Source organism: Protomyctophum bolini, assembly GCF_963924005.1.
Source record: "Protomyctophum bolini genome assembly, chromosome: 19".
Lineage (NCBI taxonomy): Eukaryota > Metazoa > Chordata > Actinopteri > Myctophiformes > Myctophidae > Protomyctophum > Protomyctophum bolini.
This window is the reverse complement of record NC_137880.1, coordinates 29175704-29201227: the sequence shown is the minus strand read 5'-3', so window position 1 is coordinate 29201227 and position 25524 is coordinate 29175704. Positions and strand designations below refer to the sequence as shown.

Here is a 25524-nt window from a genome sequence, read left to right as displayed (position 1 = left end):
TTTGAACAGCAGTATACCATAAACCGGCACCTTTTCCGATGTAAAAACAAAATTATAATAATTAATTGTATTGTAATTGTACAAAACGAGGAGACAGAAATGGCGAGGAGACAGAAATGGCACGGCAGGAACACCAAATAAAAGAATAGAACTATCAGGGTGAGTGCAGAACAGCACACAAAGAATTATGATTTTCAGGAAAATGGGGGTACATACACGCAGACATGCAGACACACAGACACAGAAAAAGACAGAGCCAAAATATATAATCTCCTTTCGGCCTGGCGGAAATAATTAAAAAATGCACACAATCAAAATCAAATGAAACGTATTAATTACAACATTCCAGTGAATAAAGAAATCCCCCTTTGATGTCATTAGACAATACAACCCCCGACAAGTAAACCGTTATGCAAAGCTGTATTTGACAGGTGTTGAATGTGGAGGCGTCAATGCCCACCAGGGGAGAGAGAAACAGCAGGGTCTGATTGACAGTGTTAATATGAGAGCCCGAGGGGGGGTGCACGGTCAGTAACAGATATGTGTTGGCACGCGGCCTGGTGAAGTTGGCAGAGGGTATAGGAGGTTGGCAGGGTGTCCAGGAGACCGCAGGATATTAGAGCTGGGCTTATCTGGGACTGATTTGGCAGTCGGTGCAGGATCTGGAAGCGGAGTTGTAGATCTGGCAGCACTGTATTGATACTGTAAGTATGGCTGGATCACACGCCAGTTGCCAGATTGGCTGAGAGTGGTTTTTGGTGATGGTGGTGGTGGAGGAAGTGGTGTGTTTATAGGTGAGCCACAATGACAGAGGAGAGGAGAGGAGGAGAGCTTGCCAAAATGACAGAGCGGCACTGGATTAGGGGGCTTGCCAGCCCTACTGAATAGCGGTGTGTGACCACTTTTGGCTGAGGCATGAAAAAACAGAGTTGACAGGGGACGCTTGGAGATTAATATGGTGAGGCGGAGAGAGTGGTTTTGGCTGGTACTTGTGGCTGCGTATGGCTGTTGTGGCACTGCGTTTGGCAGCCTTAATTGGTTGTGCCCTCTACACTGGCAGCGAAGGGCTGTTTTGAGAGAAGGGTTTAGGTGTCAGAATGGGTTAGGATTAAGTGGATGCCTAGGCTGGTGGAATATTAACTGCATGAATATGTAGTGTGTGTGTGTGTGTGTGTGTGTGCGTGTGCGTGTGCGTGTGCGTGTGTGTGTGTGTGTGTGTGTGTGTGTGTGTGTGTGTGTGTGTGTGTGCGTGCGTGCGTGCGTGCGTGCGTGCGTGCGTGCGTGCGTGCGTGCGTGCGTGCGTGCGTGCGTGCGTGCGTGCGTGCGTGCGTGCACACCTGCTCTATGCAACTGCATATTGAGTCTCACATTATACGTAAAATCGCTTCATTACCAAATCCAAAAGTCCATGGAGTAATGATTTATACTCCAGTGAATCCTCACTACTCACTCTTTGTGCTGTGCTGCAGATGGCAGAGTAGCTGTCTCTGGTGCCTTGCTGGTGAGCCTGGACCTGCTGTCTCAGCCTGTTCTGCACACGCTCACTGCAGCCTCCAACCAGGTCGTCTCCTCTCTCCTTGAGGCCGGTCAAGCGATCCTCGAAGCCAGCTATTTCTTCCATGATGGCCTGGGAGGACAAGATTGGCTGGGGTCAGTGGGAGGGTAATGGGCTGCAGTATTAGTGGATGAGAGCTGGGACTCATCTCAGATTGACATCATACAATAGACTGAATTTTAATTTAGTCTCACTCTCATTATTTAGTCCCACGGCAGCCGTTTATGGGATGGGCGTTGCCAAAGCTTCGGCGATTGGTTCGCAAAGCAGATGACGCCGTTGTCAATCATTGTGGCTAACCCGGGTGCTAACAAAACAAACACGGTCAACGAGCGCTACTAGTATGTTGTTTCTGAAAATAAACTATTTATCATAGGGCGATTTAATAGCCAGATTGATACGGTCGCAACTCGCAAGTTAGCACAGTGGGGGCAGCCATGTTTGTTGTTGGACGCCATCGAGTTGAAACGACACGGATGGCCAATCAGCTGCTGCATCAGATTTTCGATGCAGACTAACCCCGCCGTAGAAGAGACTCTATTGCCACTTCGCCAGAACCTTTTTTTTTTAATGGCCGTGGCTAGCAATTCAGGGCTGGAGCCGGGCTAATCATACAATCAAATCAAGTGCCATTTGGTGAGCCAGCATGGGTGACCTTGAAACGGAGTCAAATAAACACAGACAATAGAAAGTGGAAGAGAATGGCTATACACTACAATACTTTTTAGATTATGTCAAATCGATGAATGATTAAACCCCACAGTACAGAAAATTACGAGTTTAAAGGAAATATGTACTTTAAAGAACAGAGTTCCCAACAGTAGCTCGGACATTCAAGCATTAGAAGATGGTGGTCACCTTGTGTGTGGCCAGCTGTTGAGTGGCGGCCTCCAAGCCCCCGCCCACAGTGGGGTCAGGGGTCACCATCCTGCTGGACATCTGGAGGAGCCAGCGTTCCACTTCCTGAAGCTCACTGTGGTACGCTTCCTGTTCCTTCACCTGGCCCTCCATATTCTCCACATGTACCTGGAGCAGCACACACGCACGCACACACGCACGCACGCACGCATGGATGCACACACACACACACACACACACACACACACACACACACACACACACACACACACACACACACACACACACACACACACACACACACACACACACACACACACACACACATACACACACAATATCCTTGATGATTACTACAATTAAACACATACTGTAACACTAAACTAAGATTGGATGAATAATGTCCATTGTGTCATGCCTTTAAAGTATTAGCTCTGTTTTGGGGGAATTTTATTATTTTTTCCTGCTCTCAGAGGCAGGCAAACTCGTGGATGCCTTCTGACTCTGCGTGTGCTAAATTCCTGGATGTCCACTCCTCTCAAAATTAGGGAAATAGAGCATCTTAAAAGCTGTGGGTTTAATACTTTGCACTCATTAGCCTAACATTAACACATATTTTCTTCTAAAACAAACGTTCTTAAACAAAAGTACATACCAGATTATAACAATTGTAAAACAATAGTTGGAAAAAATCCAGCAAATGTGCACGCTAATTTCTTTGCGAATAGTGAAATTAACAACTTTATAATATGCATAACTTACAGTTTGTACTGTAGTTTCTTAGAAGCTTAAATATGTATTCCTTTACTTTTGAGAGGAGTTACTACTAGGATCATAACTAAGGGCCCTATTTCAGATTCTGAGTAGGAAAATTGTAAAGTTTGCAGAAAAACAAATAAATATATCCTTATAAACCTTCTTTATTCCATCTCCTATCCTCAATCTACTGTATATTTCCTTCCATGATAAGTGACATCACTGCGGGATCATGGCCCTCACATTGTTCCATCTGACATGTCCTACCTTATGATAAGTCATGTGAGCCAGTGTCCAGTCCTTACCATGGCAGTGCTACAGAGTGCAGTGTAATCGTTGTGCAGTCTGTTCATGTTATCTCTTATGGATGGGTAGTGGACCGAAGCCAGGAGAGCCTCTCCTTTCTCCACCACGGACCTTATCGCACCATCATGAGACTGAACCGTTTGAAGAAGAGCCTGAGGCATAAAGGACAAGAGGACCGACCCACAGACCAGTTATTGAACTCTATAATGTCACTATAATTGTATACAATGCATACCCTGTATATAATTCAATATAGTTTTCAGTTAATTAACTCCAACATGCAGTAATTTGATTAATTTCATATACTCATATACTCATATACTCCATACAGCTATGATGAATTTGAGGTCTGGGCTAAAGTAACGTCCTAATGCAGAAGCATGTCACTGTAATTAATTGGTACCATGAGCACAATTCCTCTTACACAACACTATGCACGGTACTGTACTATTATTCCCTTTTCCATACAGGCCAGATGTGGAGGTTGAGATGAGACGTTACACATTGTGTTGCTATAGTACCTTGTACTTGGCCAGCTGGGCTCTCCTCTGGTACAGCTCAGCCTTGATCTCTGGCGGGCTGCTGAGCAGAGCCTTGGTCTCCACCAGCCACTGGGCCTGAGCCTTGTACCGGTCCTGAAACTCCTTAGCCAGCAGCACTGCCCGCTCCAGGGAGCTGTGCTCCTGCCTCAGCCCTCCAGCCAGCTCCTCCAGCTGGGCGAGCCGGGCCTCCACCTCGCCGCCTAACGCCTCTGCTCCGGCTTCCTCCAGGAAACCCGCTGCTCGCTCCGCCCTCTCCCTCAGGGACTTCAGGAGGCCGTGGCCCTGCTGGAGCTCAGCCTGGAGAGTCTATAGGTGGAAGACAGGACTCATAAATAGCCTACAGTACATTCACTGTGGATGCTGCTTCAGTCATCTCTGTCTCATACATCATACAGTATGAGCTTGAATAAGGGTGCTCTCCACTGATCACAAAATGCAGTCAACTATAATGCTGAATTCCATTGAAGGAATCTGCAGTTCTGGGTTCTCTGAATTTGAATATAGAGGTGATGCAGTTACACAACACCTGCCACATGAAAAACACGTTCCTCTCTAGATATCCACCAACATGAAATAATAGTTTCTGTGCTTCATGGTCAACATTAGGAGACCCAACTGTTTCGATTAGGAGTGCTACAGTACATTGCAACTAAGCAACGTAACAAGCACTCCTTTTCCCCTCTACCTCCGGCGCTGCCCCAGCCACCTGACCTGAGGCCATCCTGACAGTGAGTTTAACAGGCTTTGCACTCCAACAGGAAGGCTTTGAACCCATCCGGCAGGCGAACACCTGCATGCCGGAACCTCAAAATGAGACAGCAGAGGACACCGCGTGACCATGCAGCGTGTGGAGAGAGCCACAGTGAATCATTTGAAAGGAGGGCCCAATTATAAGGACCCTTAACGGGCAGTAGCAGCAGCAGGGGTTTCCAGGGCAACCAAACACACACACACACACACACACACACACACACACACACACACACACACACACACACACACACACACAATCAGGCTATTACTTCCCTAGCAGAGAGAACCTATACCTATACAACTCCAGGTCTCCAGCTATCGCTGTTGATAATAATGCAGTAACAAGATCTGTGTCCCTCTATGCACGTTCATTGCTCCTGTTTCAACGAACGCTCACAGGCATGTTCAGCATGTCAATAACACCGCCATTGTGCCTGTATTATCGCTGTAATGAGACAACCAGTGTTTCAATTGCATACCCAATTGTGTTCATAAGTGAGCTCAGTCCTTGAGAGAGTTCCAGGGGAACCAAATGGACCCTTACAGGTTACAGAGTTATATTAAAATTGATTTTACAATATAAAATTGGGTCCCAGAAATGCCATTAAATGGGGTTCTGTAGTCTTGTCAAACCGGGGGTCCTTGAAATTAAACTGCTAGAGCCGTACAGATCTTCTCTTATGGGGGTCCCTGGCATATATTTTCAAATGGGGGTCCGCAGGCCTGATAAGTGCTAATTTGAGGGTCCTTGACATGATAACGTTTGGGAACCACTGCGCTATAAGTGCGGCCACCACGTACTGTATATCCCCTTCAGTAAGATTACTGGCTCTCTATAGTCCCATCGTTTTGGAATACCATATTATCAAATTTGACCTAATGTGTTAACTTTCTATTTTTCTGTTGTCTGTCAAGTGTAGTACTGCAGGGGGACATTCTGTAAGTAGTCGTGAGACGTGAGTTGTAAGTGCAGTTTGGTGATCAAGAGTTGATTTCCTGCATGATTTATTTTCCTGCCACAGTATGTCTTGTATGTTTTCTTATGGACCCCCGGTAGACTATAAAGAAATATTGAATATTGTTCAAATATTGTTCAATTTATGTCGGCATGTCTGCAAGTCAGAAAGTACTTACAGTACTACCTATCGAACCACACCTTGAAGAACATCTTGAAGCGCTAAATGGTTCTTTACTTCCATCTAATGAACCTTTTGCAGTTAAATATGGTACTGTAACTTGGTTCTATGTAACTGCCATGAGGTTTAACTGTAGTACACTACCGTACATGTACATAATGTACTTAGTGGAGCCACTGGACCATCAACCTACTGGAACATTGCTCTAGGAAAAAATCATTATGGTTCACTATACAGTGTAGCACGTACATGGGTTCCATAAATCGAACAACTTTCTATTACTTCGTAATTTTCAAATTAAAAATTCAATCTCATACTGTAAATGCATGCTAACAAAGTCTGTGAGTCAGTTCTAGAGCTCTATTTACTGAAATATATTTTTACACCGTTCATTCCCTGAACATCATTTCCTCCAATTACATCAGGGTGGAAAATATCCTGGAGGCAGGACATTATTAAGCTGACCTTCTACGGCAGTACATTAGCCATTCAGTCATTGTCTGCCTGCTCTGATCACAAGGACTGTCCTTGTTTTCTTATTCTCTTTAGGTTGTGTGTTTTAGCTTGAGTTTAGATTAGGGTTTGTATATTATTAATTTTAAATTGTATATTCTGTGTACATACACAGTAATATATATAATTAACTTTTCTCATTTTTTATGTTATGTCCCTTATTCTTTACTAAATACATCTCCTCCATTCCATTTCTCTTTGAGAATGGTGCAGAAACCCCTACTGTTTGATGACATTTATTTAACGTTACAAAGATATGAACTGTGGTTCATTTCTATTTACTACTTACTTTACTTAGGCAAAGTCTGCATCGATGCCGACTTACGGAAAGCATACAAAAAGGGCTCTGCCAGAGCCCTCACTGACTTAACGATTTCAAATAGAACAGACAATCCAACGCCACGCCACTAGTACGGAAGGGTACACAAATGTCCCCTAAGTGGGCGTGGTTGCCTCACCATACCGTTTTACTCAAATACAATTGCAAATGAATGAAAAAGGAAAGTCCACTACAGCGGACCTGCAGTAGCTCCAGCTGGATCTCACTATATACTAGGATTTTACCTACCGGTAGTGTTTTTGGTGCAATGTCTTACTTTGTACACGTTTCTTACTTTCTTGCTCTTTACGGTACGTTCTAGAATCTAGATCCATCAGGTGAATTGCATTGCTTTTGCCTCCATTGTAAGAGGGGGTTAGATACTTTGGCCAACCCCCACTTTTTTTATCCCACGATTTATTAAGCCATTTTTTCACCCAGTGTCAATTATCTAATGTAATCCTGTACACTCCCTCTACCAACCTGGAGAGAGCAACGGACTGACCTCATGCTTCCTTCAATGCATGAGCGTCCAAGCCTGACAAGGGGGAGTTTCGTAGCGCGTGGAAGGAACACATTATTCCAACCAGTCCCTTTCCCCTCTCTCGGCCAACCCCTTTTGACTGAATATAGAGGGTGTGGAGTTCACTATTGCAAAAAAAAACTCCAATTACATTAAGCACCCTTGACATTATAGTAGACATTGATCACTGTTTCCAATGTCGATACATAATGATCAAGACATGGAGCATGAGCATGGACCGTGGTGTATTGTCTGGCTGCAGTGCTAGCATAGCAGGGCCCATGTGGACCGTAGTGTATTGTCTGGCTGCAGTGCTAGCATAGCAGGGCCCATGTGGACCGTAGTGTATTGTCTGGCTGCAGTGCTAGCATAGCAGGGCCCATGTGGACCGTAGTGTATTGTCTGGCTGCAGTGCTAGCAGGGCCCATGTGGTGACTTCAGTCCCAGTGCAGAGAAACGGAGGCATAATTGCCAGACATGGATTACTGCAAAGCCTACAACAGATGTGTGTCTCTCTGAAAAAAATGAATAAGTAAAAAAAATAAACACACACACACACACACACACACAGACACACACAGACACACACACACACACACACACAATGGGATACCATCTAGCTTTCATCATCAGGCTATTGCGTATGTACTGTATATGCGATGCGACAGAGATAGAAAATAAAGAAAAAAGAAAGTGTGTGTGTGTGTGTGTGTGTGTGTGTGTGTATATGTGTGTGTGTGTGTGTGTGTGTGTGTGTGTGTGTGTGTGTGTGTGTGTGTGTGTGTGTGTGTGTGTGTGTGTGTGTGTGTGTGAGCACACTTACAGTATATATGCACACGTGTGATATGAAGTGGTAAGGGAACAGCATCAATTACAGTGTCTGTACCAGCAGGATCCTGACAACTGGTGCTTCTTCATCCTCTAGCACACGGTGGGGGGGCTCTACCTGCTAGCGAGCTTCCTCCAAAGCGGCAATCGCTTTGTCTTCATAAACAGAGACGATCGATACACATAAACTCATCTCTGTCCTTCGTACACTCAATATCAACTGTGCCAAGCAAACATGTGTGGCAGAGATTTTCTATTTATTATCGCTGTGTGTGTGTGTGTGTGTGTGTGTGTGTGTGTGTGTGTGTGTGTGTGTGTGTGTGTGTGTGTGTGTGTGTGTGTGTGTGTGTGTGTGAGAGAGAGAGAGAGAGAGAGAGAGAGAGAGAGAGAGAGAGCAAGGATATTTTGCACCAAAGCCCATATTTCACACAAAGAAAAAACTGTTATAATTGTGACATACTGTAGGCAGCGGTATAAGTTTTATGCATGTCTAGCACACTGTCCAGATATTAAAGGTACACCAAATTGCCCATGCAGATTCTGCAGCCTAAGCTCAACTGCCAAAACAAATGTGCACTCTGCTTTGATGCTACAAACAGGCACCTTATGTTACTTGGCACAAGCGTAGATTAGAAAAGCACATTTTCTGCTGGCTAGGAAGGATATTGGACTCAGATGAGCTTTTGTTAACATTTCCCACTGCAAAACCGCAGTCTCGCAAGCTCATCAGTTTTGTACAGTGCATTACCGTACCTACACACAGCTTTACACAAGCTATTCAATGTACTTTGATTAGAATATCTCACTGACACACATAGGTCCATAAATGTGACCAGATTTGACTGAGGTGCTGCCATTTGATTTCTTTTAATTTTCGTTCCCTGCTTTCATGTCGTATGAAAGCAGGGAATCATAGCTTCAAATTGACATATTGGTTGACCCACCAGTTTTAGAGAGGCTTATAGAGTAATAATGTCTTGCAGAAAACAGTTGAGAAAACAGGCTTGAAAGGTTCACTTCTGTGGACTCTAACATTACACTTAGCTACATGCTACATTTATTTCATATTTACATGTCGATTTCAGTCTGCCTGTGCTATTAACTCATTTTGAATAAATAAATAAATTCAGTTTTTCTCCTCTGGTGAGAAGCTGAAGGCTGCACTATGGCAGCCCCTCAGTCAAATCTGGTCACAAATGTGCAAATCTTTTACACATGTAATTACTGTGGGCAAGCATGAATGAATCATATACCTCCAGTTTCTTCATCTTTCTCTCCATAGTGACCCGGTCCAAAGGTTCAGAACTGTCGATCACCATCGTGAAATTATTCTGAGCCGAGCTGAGCCAATCAGAGAAGGATGTGCAGAGGTTCTCAGCCTCCTCAATGCTCCTCAGTTCCTCAAGCAGCTGTTTGATGGTTTCCTGAGAGATGACAGAGAGAGAGAGATGATGCACGATTAGTAATATATCATGTCACGCTACAATTCAACCGTTCAAATTGACCTTATTCCCTTGGGCCCTACGTTTAGTTGAGCAGATTCCCATGGGCGACACTAAGTATCGTCGCCGACAATGGACTGCGACGAGTTGTGAACTTTTAGATCGGCTATTTTTGCTGAATGTAACCCCCATAAGAGAGATGATACGGTTCAGGTGGTTTACAATTCTCAATGCTGTGCATTTGTCAAAGAACTTATGGCCAGAACAATTACATAGATTCAACAAAAACATTTAATTCAAGTTATTATGTCAGTAAATTAGCCACTGTCCATGGCTGAGGGAAGTAGGGGTGCTGGAGCACCCCCTCCCCCCAGGCACAGCCTGTGTCAGTTTGTTCATGCATGTGGAGAGGGAAAGTAAAAGCCATTTTTCCGCGTGAAAATGTGCAAAAATGTGCATGCACGAGCCACGTGTACGTGCATCTTGCGGCGGCCGCTTACACGCACGCACCCCCTTGTATGTGAACAGCAGCAGAACATTCACATACTGTATACTGTAGAAGCCAACATGAGACAGTGGGAACTAATACATGACTTCCCTATAATGCATTGAAGCTCTCTAATATTTAAAAATATAATGGTATTTCCTGCCTAAAATGTTCGCAGACTTTTTCTTGTAGTAAATAGATATTGTTTCCAGGAATGATTTCCTCAAAACTATGTAAACAACGCCCCAAAAGCTATCTGCAATCCAGGGAATCCAGGTACAGTATAGTCAACAGAAACACAGTGACTTGGCAATACATACTGGCAAAGTCACTGCTGGTGTAAAGAGACACAAAGACCCTAAATACATAGCATCATATGTGGCTTTTCATGTGTAATATACAGTAAGTCATATGGGGAACCACCTAGCCAGTAGCCATTGCTGCCTTTATTGTCTCCACCTGGCCGAAGGCATGGGGAGAGAGTCAGTGCCGTATCCAGGGAATAATCAGCAGGGGGGCATTCATATTTCCAAGGGGGGCACTTGATTTTTCAAGTTCACATCCATATATAGCAATTAAGCTCTCACATTGGGCTATACAATAAAACAACACAAAAGGCTTGGAGAAGGGCTACAAGTATAGGTTCCAATTATACACCAAAACAAATAATATAGCCTAATTATTGTAGCCAACAGAACAAACAAACAAACATAGCCTATATACTGTCATGTGGAAACACGATCGCATCGCACCAACAACACAATGAACACAATGAGCATCTCCACGGCGGGAGGAAAGTAGAAAAAAAAGACTATAGCCTATGCACCAACCATTAATCACCAACAAATAGTTGAGCATTTAGGCTTATAGTGTCTTTTATATGTCGCCATCTCCACGGTAGGGGAATATGAGTAAAAGTTTATGCACCAACCAAAAACAACAAGTCTATATAGTGTATTTATGTCGGGAGGCAAAGGGGGGGGATCTGCGCGTCTGCAGATTGCGCGTTTGCCATTATGAAGGCTACTTGGGTATTTGTCCCGTTTTACCTGATTCGGTGACGGTGTGCCAGAACCAAGAACCTCTGGTGGAGAAGCATGCGGTGGTGGTGGAGGTCCGAAAGTTGAGCTGCTGCTGTGGAAGTTGCTACAGCAACAGCAGCCCTCTGCCTCACTGGAATAATGCTATCCGACACTCGCGAACCCCCAGTAATGTGATCCGACGACCGAATTTCGTTGTGCATTTAGTAGTGCTCGGTGCTCTAACGACTCCCCGCAATATTAACAACAACAGGCGACATGGTGTTGGTTTCAGTATCGTCATCAGTCTGCCTTTCTGAAGGTGCTGGTGGGTTTATAGAGTTTGGTGTTTTGGCTTTGAGCCAGTTCCTAATATCCATGATTCAATTTTACCGGTTTGGGTTTGTTTTCACTGTGACTGAATGACGTAGCTTTTGGTGCGCTGCATCAAAACGAATCCGACTAGGTGCACCGACTAGGTGCCAGTGTACTTTTTATTATTGCATTTCTATTACTATAAATTAATTAGAAAATGTAAATTTATTATAAACACAAAGAACATGAAAATAACACATTATATATATTTTAAACCTGTAAAACATTAAAAATAATGGTGGGGTAGGGTTCTGGACTGGGGGGGCACAAAGTCTATCTGGGGGGGCAGTGCCCCCTAGTGCCCCCCCGTAGAAACGGCACTGGAGAGAGTACGTTTTGCACTCTGGGTGGGTGCGTGTGTGCGTGCGTGCGTGTGTGTGTGTGTGCGTGTGTCTGTCCATCCGTTACCAGCTAATCGCCGGCACTGTTGGCCCCATCTACGCCAAACTGTGCACAGTTGCACACACACTCTGTCACGATGTGAATCAAGAAGGTAGGACCAGGGTAGGACCCAAATGCAGGACAGGGAGGCGTAGATGCAAAGCAGTCTAAATGCAGGAGGTTTTATTCACCAAAATCCAGGAACAAGCAACATCACACTTGACAACCAACAATGAACTGACAAGGCACTCAACAAACCAGGGCTATAAATACACACAAGGAAAACAGGGCACAGGTGAACATAACTCAAAATCAAGACAGGGATTGGCTAAGAGACTAACAAGACACAGGTGGAGCAAACTAATAATCACAGGTGAGACAAGACAGGTAACAGTAACCACAAAGGAAACCAGGGCACTAAATACTACAAAATAAAAGAGCACAACACTAAAACACACAAACTAGGAACAAGGAACACTGTCTAGAACACAGCAGAAAACCTCACGGATCGTGACACACTCCCTGGATGCCAAAGACCCAAATTCTGATAAACCCATTTGTTTATATTAGTCGCACAGATTTCATCCAAATCTCACGCAAATCGGTACACATGATCTCTGTAGTCATGTGATCAAGACGAGTCTATTGGATTTCTCAGATTCTACACTGATTGGCTAAGATTACATTCCAAAGTTTTCAGGAGTGGCGACATTTTGTACAAAATCATGCAAATCATGAACGCAGGGCCCAGGTGCAGTGAAACTGTGCACGCATATTCCCACCAGGCTGAGGAAGCAATGCCACTTGACATTTTTCAAGTCAGCCTCATGGTGGCGCTATAACAGGCGAAGTCACGTCTTTACATGCACTGATCTGCGCAGAACTTTGCAGGCCCATTTATGTGCAACACTCTTTTTTATATTAGTCCTTCAGATTTGATTCAAATATCCAAATATTTCATCCAAATATCAAAACGTATTTGTGAAAATTGTGACTGTTATTTTTAACAAGCCTGTGTCTATCTGGTCAAAAAGAGACACAGAAAACTCTTTGACTATGAAGACCTGTAATCTCTTTCATGTGGAGACATTTGAGAATTTAGCCTATACACCCCAGTGTTTTAAGTCAGCCAATAGGGATCACAGAGACAGAAAGGAGCTCTCTGATCAGCCATCAAAACTGAAAAATAACCTTTCTCCACAGCACTTTCATCCCCCAAATGTCAATACCTTCACTACAGGGTGGAGAGGGTAGTTTTTGACGCATTATCCACTTGACTGATTCACAGTCAGCAGCACTATGAGTGGGGAGAGGGCGTGAGGGCTGTTGTGGGTTTTGACACATCATTCATGGCGAGTCCCATGGTGAGAAGCTCCAATTAGCTGATAGTGCTGAGTGCACACCTTTCCTGACGAAGAAGAGGTAGCAGCTTTCTACAGTACCTCTCAGCCCATATGGCCCCCACTTTACACAGAATAATTACCGGTACATGCATCCATGGAAATAGGGGAAAAGAAGAACATGCTTATTTGTGCATGCACGCGTGAGTCAAGTGTTTGTAAGCATATGCATGCATGTTCATTTTAAGATGTGCTCAAAAAGTGTGTGTGTGTGTGTGTGTGTGTGTGTGTGTGTGTGTGTGTGTGGGAGAGGTGTCAAGTACACACACACACACACACACACACACACACACACACACACACACACACACACACACACACACACACACACACACACACACACACACACACACACACACACACACACACACACACACACACACACACACACACACACACACACACACACACACACACACACACACACACACACACACACACACACACACCCTGAGGTGTTATGAAAGTGTAAAAAATCAATGCTGTGCCAGAGAAGCCTTTCCACTCTTGGTGCTGGGTGTGAGATTGCCTTCTGTAGCATTTAATTACAGTCGAAGCCCCAGACCAGAGGAGTCCCATTGATTTTCCTTTAGTTGCCCTCCGGAGAAGCTGGTGAATAGAGAGACTACTGTATATTTGAGCGTACAGTACAACACTGACCGTTCTCACAGGCACTACTCTCAAAGCTGCGTCAATGGGGTGTTACAGAAACAAAGCCCAGACTTTCCCGGAACAAATGACATGTCTTTATGGCAAGGGCAACGTACACAGCAAAATCCATAGTGTTCATGAAATTCCAAGAGTGAAGAAATGGACCTGATTTTGATAGGATTCTTGTGTGTACTGGATGAAACAAGTGCAAGCCAAATCATAGCTATCAAGCATATTCAAGTTATGGTAATACAACTTCTATTCTGCCTTTTTACAGATGAGCCCCCTTTACATACGAGCCCCCACCCATTCATGTGCAAAACGGACTCATGTAGACATGATCTTTTGGGGATCTGATCAACACAAAGTGTGGCCCACCTGTGTGTTGAACAGCAGGGCATGGTAGCGGGTGGTGAGCTGCGTTGCTGTAGCGCTCACACGGCTGCTGATGTGAGACTCTTCCAGGACCATCTGTGCCAGCGAGGAGAGGCCATCTACCTCTGCCTGGCGTGCCAGCACTGCATCCTGCCATGCCTGTTCACAAGGACACAGACACACAAGAGTTTGCGTAGTCCCAGAAAGGCTACTGCATGTATATACCAGTTTGAACCAACCGAAACTGTCACAAAGCCCCTTTTTCCCCCAGAAAAAAATAAAGGAAAATAAAAAATAAAAGCACACACAAGAGTTTGCGTAGTCCCAGAAAGGCTACTGCATTTATATACCAGTTTGATCCGAGACTGTCACAAAGCCCCCTTTTCCCCTAGAAAAAAATAAAGAAAATAAAAAAGAAAAGCACAAATCCAGATGAAATACAGGAAATACAGTAAAAGCAAGAAATTAAACTTGCATGCGTGCGTGCGTGTGTGCAAGCATTTGTGTGCTTGTGTTTGCACTCACACTGAAGATATAATTATTATAGACCAGGGCATTTGATAGGATGAATGACAGACTGAACGGAAGGAAACAAAGGGGTCATTTTCCCAGAAGTCACGAGTTGGCAGATATCGTAAGCAACAGTCAGTGTGTGATTCCTTGACATGAGCAGGGAGCTTGTTCCACAGGGAGTGCTCGCAGAGGAGAATTTAATCATTGACACACTGTGTTGCTAGTCCAGTGGAAAAATCAATGGTAACTTCATAGTCAATATACTGTAAGCGTTTACAAGGAGCAGGATAAGAGTGACTGAGATCATACGGTTATGTTTGTCTGCAATCTAGTTTACAACTTTACATCATGACACACAGCTGCAGAGTATTGATCATCATGTGATGTTTTTGAGAGCTGAGATGGAGAGCTGGAGTAATCAATGCTAGGAACTAAATAACAAAAACACAGTTTGGTTTGTCATGGTTAAGTGTTAATCATGGCCCATTCAGTCCATTGAGACTGCCACTGCCACATTAAAGTCGATACAAATAAACTTGGCATGACTATTTCTGTGCCATTTCCTTGATGTGACTGTCAAAGACAAGGTCTGGATCTAAAATAAAACAATTATTTCTGGACAGATTATTTTATGGGAGCTGTACAGCTACTGGGGCTAAGAGGGAGGTCTGTGTGGTCGTCACTGTCTAAAATAGCATTTCAGTTTTGTCTGCACAGGATATGAAGGAGTATCTCATCCATCTTCAGATCACCAGATGTTAGTGCACAAACTACTGGAACTATCAGAGTTGCTATCCCCTCACACTCACACATCCTGCCTTCATGAATGAAGTGGATTTAAAAGGTGAACATAAAAAAGGCATAATAACTTAACTAAATACTATGATCACTATAAAGTGCACAAGGCAGCTTGTCCAAAAGGCATTCTGTACCGTGCAGATTGCCACCTATACCCTTTTGGGAAAACGTTATACTTTATACTTGTACAATTGTCCATTCATGAAGACATATTTACAAAGAAAAATCCTGCACCCTGCTCTTGCTCAGCAGCATCAATTTGACATTTCAGTCCGCCTGGACCTTCATCTCACCATCTTACCACGTCTTACAGAAATTATACAGTCATGATCTTGCAGAAATGATACGGTCGTCATGACCTTATATAGATAGATACTCCTTCTGTGTTCACAGGTGTGATACAATCAGACAGTCCTGTAGGAGCGTCTCTAATCTGCACTCCTCTGAGTGCAGGCCGGATTTTTGATGATGGCGAAATTGGAATGGTATATGAGACATCTGACTCATATGACTTGGAGATAATGTGAAATACCAATAGTATGAGGTTTGGAGGCCCACACTGCCAAAGACAAGTTTGGCGAGGTGTTTGTGTTTTTACACAAGATGGCGCTCTTAGCTAACCTATGATTCAGTGTCACAGAGTCCCTGTGAAACCAGGAACAAGGAAATCACGTGATTGATAAAACTCGCCTCCCGTCCACTCCCATATTAGAGCATTTTCTATAACGCTTAAATCTATCTTCCTGCATCGTTCCACTTCAGCCACGACCAACATTCACATTTTCAATGGACTCTAACTATTGAACAAAAGGACGGTTTCACACACAGTTTATTTCTTCGCAAGCACGCAGTGAACGTCTCTCGGATCAATGGGCAGGGATCGTAGTGAAGATTAATATCTGTGACTTAAAAAGTTAAGCAAATACGAAAAAAGTCTGGCAGTGGCTAACCGCAGCAAGAAATGTATTTGTCAGTCAATGAGTTAATGTAAAGTTAATGTAATTTTTCCCTCTTACCTTGAGCTGTTTCAGTTGGGCTTCCTTGGTGGCTCTGTCTGACTTCCGATGACGTCTGATGTTTACTTTCCTCTCCATCTCCTCCAGCCACTGGGCCAGGCTCTGGAACCTCTGACCCATCTGCCTCAGCCTGGCCAGGGTGGAGTTCTGCTGGCTCTGCGTCTCTTCCAGACGGTCCTGGTAGGCCCCCCACTCCCGCTGTGCCGTGTCCAGTGCACGGTCCTCGATTTGGGGTGCACCCCAGGGGATGACACGGTCCCTGCTGGTCAACACGGAGGACAGCAGGGCCTGGCCTTTTGAACAGCTGTCCTGCTGGAGCTGTGAAGGGAAGGGAAGACAGGCGTGCAGGCGTGATTTAAATTTTAGAGTCCAGTTGTGTAAGTTTGTCAAGTGTACAACAGAGTCTGATAAGGTAGATATACACCAGGTGCTCAAAAGATTGACTGACTGAGTGAATACAGGATGAAAAATGATAATGCTTATTGATTTCTGATGATTTGCTCGGTCGTTTCTCGGAACCACTAGACAACATTTGCAAAGTGGGAGGGATGAGCCTGATGAGTCAATAGCAAATAGTGATTCAGGGCTCTGGAACTATGCAATATACTGTACTAGTCTATCACATTATATCAACAGATGTGGGACAGTATAATAACCTGTAGCTGATGCAGTGTGTTCTCAAGCGTGTCAACGTTCCCCTCGGGATGGGACAAGGAGGCCAGTGTGGCTTGCTCCTGCTCCAGCCAGTCCTCAAACACATGTAACCCCCTCTGGTATTCCTGGTGGACCAACACCAGCTCCTTGGCCTTACTGACAGCAGCCTGGGAGACAAGAGCACCAAACACACGGTAAACACAAACAATGTAACACTGCAGGAGTGTTATCATAGGTTATTCCTAAATTAAACAAAAAAATCAATTCCAGATAAAAGCTCTACTGTTTCAGAATAGAATCATTCTTCAAAGTAAATTATGGAGCAAAAACAGGACTTAACTAGATAAAGTGCCCCTTGGGGCACAGATCTCCACCAGGGCAGGTCACGTTGTGGCCTCCTGGTGGCGCTATAATAGGCCAATGTGAAAAGGGTGTCATTTCTTCTTGCCTTGGATGACAATTGGATGATTTGAGGCATTTTGTTCCAAAACTGTGTTTTTCAAAGATCCACCTGTTGGTGGCGCTATAATTGCACGCTGCGTTCATGATTTGAGGCTTTTTGTTCAAAAATGAAAAATTTAAAGCCAATGTTAGCCAATTAGGATGGAATATGAAATATCGGACAGATCCATCTTGAACACATGACTATAGAGATAGTGTGTAATGATTTGCGAGATTTTTGGACAGAATCTTGAGGGGTAATAACAAAAAAAAGTTTTTCAAAAGTCGGCCTCCTGGTGGCGCTATAAGGCGCTAGGCCGTTCTGGAAGATTTGGGGCAGAGGTTCATCGTTGTCATCTAGGGAGTGTGCGTGCAAAATTTGGCACCGACCAGTGCAAAACATACTCTCTCCCCAAGCCTTCGGCCTGGTGGAGACAACAACCAATGATTGTGTTGTGAACAAATACCTTGGCCTTGTCTTTGAGACTACTGTATCTGAGCTGCAGCTGTTGCACCTCCTGCTGGGTGGTGTAGTGTTCAGCCATGTTGGAACCCTTGGTGGCGATGGTCTCCAAAGGACTGCTGTGACTCAGCACTTCCTCATAGAGGAGCTAAAATGGAGTACAAGCACACAACACTAAATATACACCCACCAACACTCATGCAGGTGTATACAGGTCCATTGCAGAGCTCCCAGGTGTGATTGTTGTGAAGTGAATGCGTGCATTGTGATCAAAACTCTCAGCCCATAAAAATTGACCCAAAAATGTGTCCAGACCCATTGTTTCGGAAACCCTGCTCTATAATAGGCCCCCTCCGTTTTTTCCTCTACGATAAATATCGTTGCCAAAATTTGCCAGTTTCCATCTGGTGTTCCATTACACTATGTCTAATGAGTCTGTTGGATGTCAAATTGCAAGGACGCCATGTGAATACAATTAAGATTCTGGTTAGGTCACCTGCAGGACCAGGTTTTTGGGTTTGGGACCACGAAACGAAATGTGTTTTACATTACTGTACACAAATTACTTCTCACTGGATACTGTCATTACATCAGATGATGGCACTCTGATATAGCTGTGTGCGCTGTGGTACTGTACCTTGGTCTTTCCTAGGTTAGCTGTCTTGTCTCTCATCTCAGAATACTGTCTGTCTGAGCTGCCCAGTGTCTCCTCCACGCGGTCCATCCACAGGACGAACTGACCCACGTCTTCCTGGTAACTGGTCCACTGTGACAGAGAGCCCTCCAGCTGGCTGTTACAATGAACACAGCAAAAATAAATATGCAATAAAGACTTACAGTATGTGAGAGCACACTCGTGCAAGGAACGCAACGCACGCATGCACACACGCACTCACGCGCACGCACGCACGCACGCACGCACGCACGCACACACACACCAATGGAAAACCCACCCAACAACTCAAGAACATTCTCTAAATTGTATTGACAATTCTCGCAACCTTTTTAGCTGACTGGAATCCATCATGGAAAACCTGTCTAATTCATCAGTTGATTGACTGATCAATTGATTGACTGACTGACTAATTAACTGATTAGTTGGCAGTCGTGACCTTTTACACTGAATGGAGGCAGAGAGGAGGGAGTCCCATGAGTCCTTGAGGTCTTGGATCTGTTTGCGCACCACCGGGACGCCCTCAGCTGATGTGTTCCTCTGGACGGCTTCGCCTCGCGTCAGCAGCATTTTTAACTGGATCTCCCTCTCCTGCCGGGCTGCCAGCAGAGCCTGCAGACAGAGGGGAGAGTACAGTAGGAGGAATGCACAGTACAAATGCAACCCAAAGGAGCCATACAGTACTGTACTGTAGGTGTCCTTTAGGTTACAGTAACACTATGGATTTTTATTTTACTGTGTATGGAAGAATAAACACAATATTGTAGAGAAGAGATGCTTTTCAAAATGTTGAACGTGTTCATTTATCGCACTGCTTTTGAAATGAACAGTACTTTAAAATACATCATGCTATAGCCATTCACACTGAGCACTATAACTACTGTACATGTACAGTATAACAATAACTATATTTTCACCATTATATTTAGTTGTAGTTGGTGTGAACTCTGCTGTCCACTTGACTTGAACAATTTTAAAAACAATATTTTTATAGTTATACTGTAGTTATAGTTATAGCGCTCAATGTGAATGGACCTTTATTCTCTCCGCCTTCTCATTGTTCCTTAGCTACCCACCTCCAGCTGTATCATCCGGTCCTCCAAGACACTCTTGTCCGCGGTGGGTGAGAGGCAGGTGTTGAGGACGCTCTGGGCTTCACACACCCAGTCCTGGAGCTCCTTCAGCCCATGGGAGAAGAGGCGATGCTCCCCGACAATTCGCTCAATTCTGGAGGCCTTGTCCTTGAGAGAGCAGAGCACAGTGTCATAAATGCAGCCTTCGTTCTATGTTCCTTCAACAGCTCTCCCGCTGGAGAAACGGCTTCACACAAGAGCTCTGGGGGAGTTTCGAGTGCATATTAACCAGGATAAATTTCCTTTTCCACAGTGTGTTTGATTTTAATTCTCTTGAGAGCTCCACAGTCTCCCACTGTAACGTGGAAAACAATGTACGTATATGTATTCTTTTTGTTTTCTTGTCCAACATAATGACTCATGACAGCGTTAACATCAGAACTCAATGCAGATTAAGGAGAGGTCTAGCTACAAGCGACAACTCCAAATGTTTCTATTCCTGTTTGAATCATTTATTTTCCTGTCTATGCGTCTGGCAGGGGAAGCAGAGCTAAAAATAGCACTCACTCTGTGAGGTGGCTGACAACATAAAATAAATCCCATTCATCATTGTTGGTACAACCTCATTGTCCTCCGGTGAGGTACACGGTGCTTGCTTGCGCGGCCAGTGTAAGGTGCTCTGTACCGTCTCACAGAATTAATCAAAACGAGTGCAATGATCAACCTGGGGCTGCTGAGAAAGGTCACTCTCTATTCCTAGGTAACATTAGTGACACATTTAATCTCTGGCTTTTCAGACGCACTTTGGTAGATAGCGATAATCACCAATGGCCTTGGCCTTTTCCCCAGGCTAATGAGGCAGTGAACCCTCAGCGTATGACAAATCACCACGACCGGGCGCACTGGTCCTGTATAGTGAGACGTTCCCTAGCGATCGTACCCACTACAAGCCTATTGAGGACGTGGTACGTGTGTTGCTAGGAATTACAGCAATGGTGAAATACTGTATGTACCTGTATGTATAATATGCATGACACAGCGAAAAACACAGTGAAAGCCAAAGTAGATGATACAGGCTCAATAGGAGGCTCCATCTCTTACAGTAGTATGCGAATACATCAAAGCAAGGCACAGAGAAGAGGGTAAGAGAGGCGCAGGAGGGGTGGGTAATAGATGGGTGCCATGGGGAGTACAAGAGCTGGGTAAGAATATTACCTTGGTCAAGTTGCTGAGGGCTAGGTACTGAGCTGACAGCTGGGACACGCGGTGAACAAAGCCTTTCCCGGCCGCCTGGCCCTCCCAGAGGCGGTGAGCCCTCTCCCGCAGTCGGCTCAGCTCGGCTTCACGACTCGCCATCTCCTCCAGAACACACTGGGCCCAGTATGGAGATGAAGTATAGGAGGAAGGGGAGGAGAGAAGCAGGAGAAGAGTGGGCAGAGTTGGAGATGAAAGAAAGGGAGATAGGATTGGAGATAAAGTTGATAATGGATGAAAGGAAACAAGAGTGGAGGATTGGGTGTGTAAGGAGGGTCATGAGGAAAGGATGAGAGGACAGAGAATGGGGCAGTTTGCATGGCAGGCAGATTGTGTGGAGATATGGTGGTAGTAGAGACGAGGGAGAGCAGGTAAGATATGACACAAGGACAGACACAGAACAAGAAGAGCACAATGAGATATGAGCATGAACACAGGGAAGAAGAGAACATCTTAAAAACACAGCATCAGCGATATTCTTTCAGGAATACGGTTAGACAGTTGACAGCACAGGGCAACATAACACAAAGGAGGGGTCGGGGGTGAATGACGGAAAAAGAGGAGGTAAAGAAGTAAAGAGGTAGCACAGGTTCAACCAGGTGAAGCCTGTATTGTACGGTGTTGTGCGATACAGTACAGTAGGTGCTTTGGAGAGAAAATGTAATTGCTTGCAGGGCCAAACAAAAGGCAACGACGAAGAGCAGGAAACAAAGTAAATACGAAAATAGCAACACTGATAAGAGTAGTGCCTTTGAGATGGGTGTGAATTGTGATATATATTTGTTCTCCCCTTTTGTCAGTTTTATCTTTTTTTTTCAATGCCGCCTGCTTTCCCTCCATCTTCTATCTGTGCCAGACAGGGTGGAGGCTGTTATCACATCCTGAAAGAGCCTTTTAGCAGCGCTGCGTTTCAGCTCTGACAGAAGCGGAATTAATTAGATTTCTGGACTTTTCCATGTGACTATTGTGTCAAGGCACACACAGGCGCTGCTGTATTTTGATCCAGTGGTGCTCAACAAATGTAATTAGGTCCTTCCCTTCCTCTGTTGCAAACTGATTTCAGATTGTACTTGCGGGATGTGTATCTTCATCTTATGATGAGCTACAACTGCTTTGTCTCCTTGTACTGTAGGTGATTTCGCGCAAACCTTCAATATAAGACATTTACTACTGTCAAAAAGGAAAGGCAGCGCCGCTCTGTGACGTGTTGTGAGCTTACAGATCACATACACTTATTTTCGGTATGCACGCATGCACGCATCACCGCTCATCTGTTAAAACGCGTAGCACTGGATTAATGAAGAATCAAGTGCTTGAAATGCCACATCAATTGTTGAACGTTCAGATCGAAGGAATTCTGATTGCAATCCATGTGAAGTCACAGCACCTAATCCAATCAATGTGCTACGCTGCAAAAAAAAGCACCTGCGCCAGACACGCAAGAGATAAGACCAGCTCCAAGCTACACCAAATACGATAGGGTGGCCAGATGTCTCGGTTTGGCTGGGATTGGCAAGAACAGTCGCGTGCAAACCTGTGCATGCAATAAAAGTAAAACACGTTTTTGTGGGTTCGACGTGTTACACCCCTATAAACAGTGAATACCTGGTAGTGTCCATTAATGTTAAAGGGGGCATGACACGGCCCGATTATATCATTATGATACTGTACATCAAGTACAGTACATGGTGTGATGACATCACTTTCTTTACCTTTAAGAGAGCGCAGAGGTTCACCTGCTCATGCATTAAAACAGTGCAAGGTGCTATGCTATAATATCAGGTCAAAAAAAAAGGAGCAGAGAAAGTGGAATAGGTCACTGTACCTTTAGTTTGCTGAGCTCCTGTTTCTTGGCAGGGAGGTCATGTAGGCGAGCACTGCTCTCCTGAACTTTGACCTCCGTGATGTTCAACCAGTCCTGGAGTGGCTCAGCGCTGGCCTCAAAGTCTGTCATTTGAGACTCCAAGTTCTGGATAACAAAAAAAGTTTTACATAAGGTAAATACTATATAGAGAGTGAATAAACCAATCATATAATAAACATACTGAAAAGAAAGGGTTCTTTGTGCTTAAATGTTTCAATGTATTTCTTATTGTCTGGGCACAGATCTGCACCTGTATGAATATACTGTACTGATGCAACATCCTTATATATATCCCCAAATTAATCTTTGTATAGTCATGTTTACATAGAGACACAAAAGACACAAATACAATACAAACAAGAACATAAAGACAGATGGACAAACAGACACACCAGTGCTTGCGTGCTTGCTTGATTATATGGATGCAGGCACGCATGCGTGCGCACACGCACACGCACACACACACACACACACACACACACACACACACAGAGCTCACCTTGAGTGCATTCTCTCTCATCTGCAGGTTGGTCATCAGGCTCTTCCAGTCTTCTCGTGCATTGGCCACCTTGGCCTTGAGACCCTCCACTCTGTCTTTGGCCACCACAGCCATCAGCAGCTCTCCGCTGGCCCCTACCGTGCTCAGCCTGGCCTGTCCATGCTCCCTGTCACCCAGGAACTCCTGTGGTGGGACATACAAACAAAATGACATTGAACTACTGTATTAGGACAGTGATTCTCAACCTTTTAGTTCAAGGGCCACAATATATGCAAAATTGGGCCGCAGACCCCCATGTGATCCTTTTTATTTTATCTCTGGGACCCCAATCTAAACAGTAAAATGTGCCTACTTACCCACATGAACTACAGGTATAGCGTCCTAGGACAATTTGGCCAACATAGGCAAACATTCACAGCAGAATTTTCCAAATATTCAGTGAAAATAGCCAATCCACCCCATGCTGATGTATGGACCGTAACATAATATAAGTGATTAAATTAATTTGGTCGCAGAGTGAAAACCAAGCGACCATGACAATTTGATGTGTTCCCTCAAATCTCACTGTACACTGTCAAACAATGTAATTAGGCAGAGTCATGGCTAATTCCATCTGTACATGCATGAGGGATGCGGGGGGTTGGAGGGTCTGACCCAGCGAAGCAATCACAGATGAGAAAACTCACTGAGCCTGAAATACGTGGCCTTGACGTCCCCCACCCCTCTGCTGTCACCCCACCCCGACCCCAACCCACACACACACACACATACACACACACACACACACACACACACACACATACACACACATACACACACACACACACACACACACACACACACACACACACACACATACACACACGGGAAGAACTGAGAACTGAGGCGATGACAGTAGCACAGCAGGCACCACTCCACCATCTGTGCAGTCAACACATCACTTTTACACACTTGAGCTCTGGTCGCACGCACGCACACACGCACACACACACACACACACACACACACACACACACACACACACACACACACACACACACACACACACACACACACACACACACACACACACACACACACACACACACACACACACACACACACACACACACACACACACACACACAGATGGTCTGAGTCTGTCACTCTTTCTTTCTTTCAAGAGGGGCTACTTTCTGTTCTTCTACTGGTAGTTTTCTCTCATTCCTCGTGTCCTCTATAGCACTTTCCTTCATTCTTTCATTCTTTGCTGAGTTTGCTCCACACAATCTACTTTTCTCCCTGCTGCTATTGTAACGGTATAACACCAATTAAGCGTGACACAATGCATGTCTACCCCCCGTGCCGCTGCCCTCCTGGAGGTCAGCCATGTGGAAACATTGTTCCACATTCCCCACCAAGTCAATAATAAATAAAACATGACCGCTTCCATATTCCTCTCTCCACTCCACCGTCATATCCTCCACACAACAGATGCTTTCATCCACAAATCTAGTCAAGAAAACTCCTGGAGAAGAAAGCAGGCGCAGCACACAAAGAAAGTCCAGCAAAGTGTTTCCCTTTTTGAATAAAAAAACCAGCCCTAAAATAAATATGATTTTTCAGATTTTCGGATGTGCTTTTCTCAAATTCTGAACTCATTCACAAGCTCTGAATTAATGACAAAATGTTACTCAATGCACTCAAATACACTTGATTGCATCTACTCAGCCCCTTCACGTGAGTGCAGGAGCTCAGCCTGAAACCTGTGTGATAGCAATCTGTGGTGGTTTGTTATATTGAACCTGTGGACAGGTGTCAGAGGTAATTAGCCGTCTGGTGTGGGGAAACGCGGGGATGTCTAGCTTAACGGACATGTCCCTGACTCCTATAGAAGGGGCCCTGGGGTTCTCTAAAGAAACTGTCACACTGCTATGCCTGCCATAATACACAAAGAGACAGAAGGAGACACACACACACACATACACATCAGAGAGCGAGATCAGAGGGGATAGAGAGGCAGACAGAGAGAGAGAGAGAGAGAGAGAGAGAGAGAGAGAGAGAGAGAGAGATACAGG

General features: G+C 44.7%; 1 protein-coding gene across 1 annotated transcript in view; it reads right to left on the bottom strand.

Moving 5' to 3' along the window:
* The window catches only part of syne1a (spectrin repeat containing, nuclear envelope 1a), a gene marked incomplete at its 5' end in the record, with an annotated part of 166459 nt that overhangs the window by 78786 nt on the left and 62149 nt on the right, over positions 1-25524 (bottom strand). Inside the window, 15 exon segments of the mRNA XM_080790461.1 lie at positions 1451-1627; positions 2414-2581; positions 3475-3627; positions 3997-4323; positions 9343-9513; positions 14223-14378; positions 16547-16864; positions 17203-17367; positions 18109-18252; positions 18742-18895; positions 19217-19389; positions 19854-20018; positions 21066-21221; positions 22930-23073; positions 23468-23650. Of these exon segments, the coding sequence (XP_080646587.1) occupies positions 1451-1627; positions 2414-2581; positions 3475-3627; positions 3997-4323; positions 9343-9513; positions 14223-14378; positions 16547-16864; positions 17203-17367; positions 18109-18252; positions 18742-18895; positions 19217-19389; positions 19854-20018; positions 21066-21221; positions 22930-23073; positions 23468-23650 (2754 nt within the window).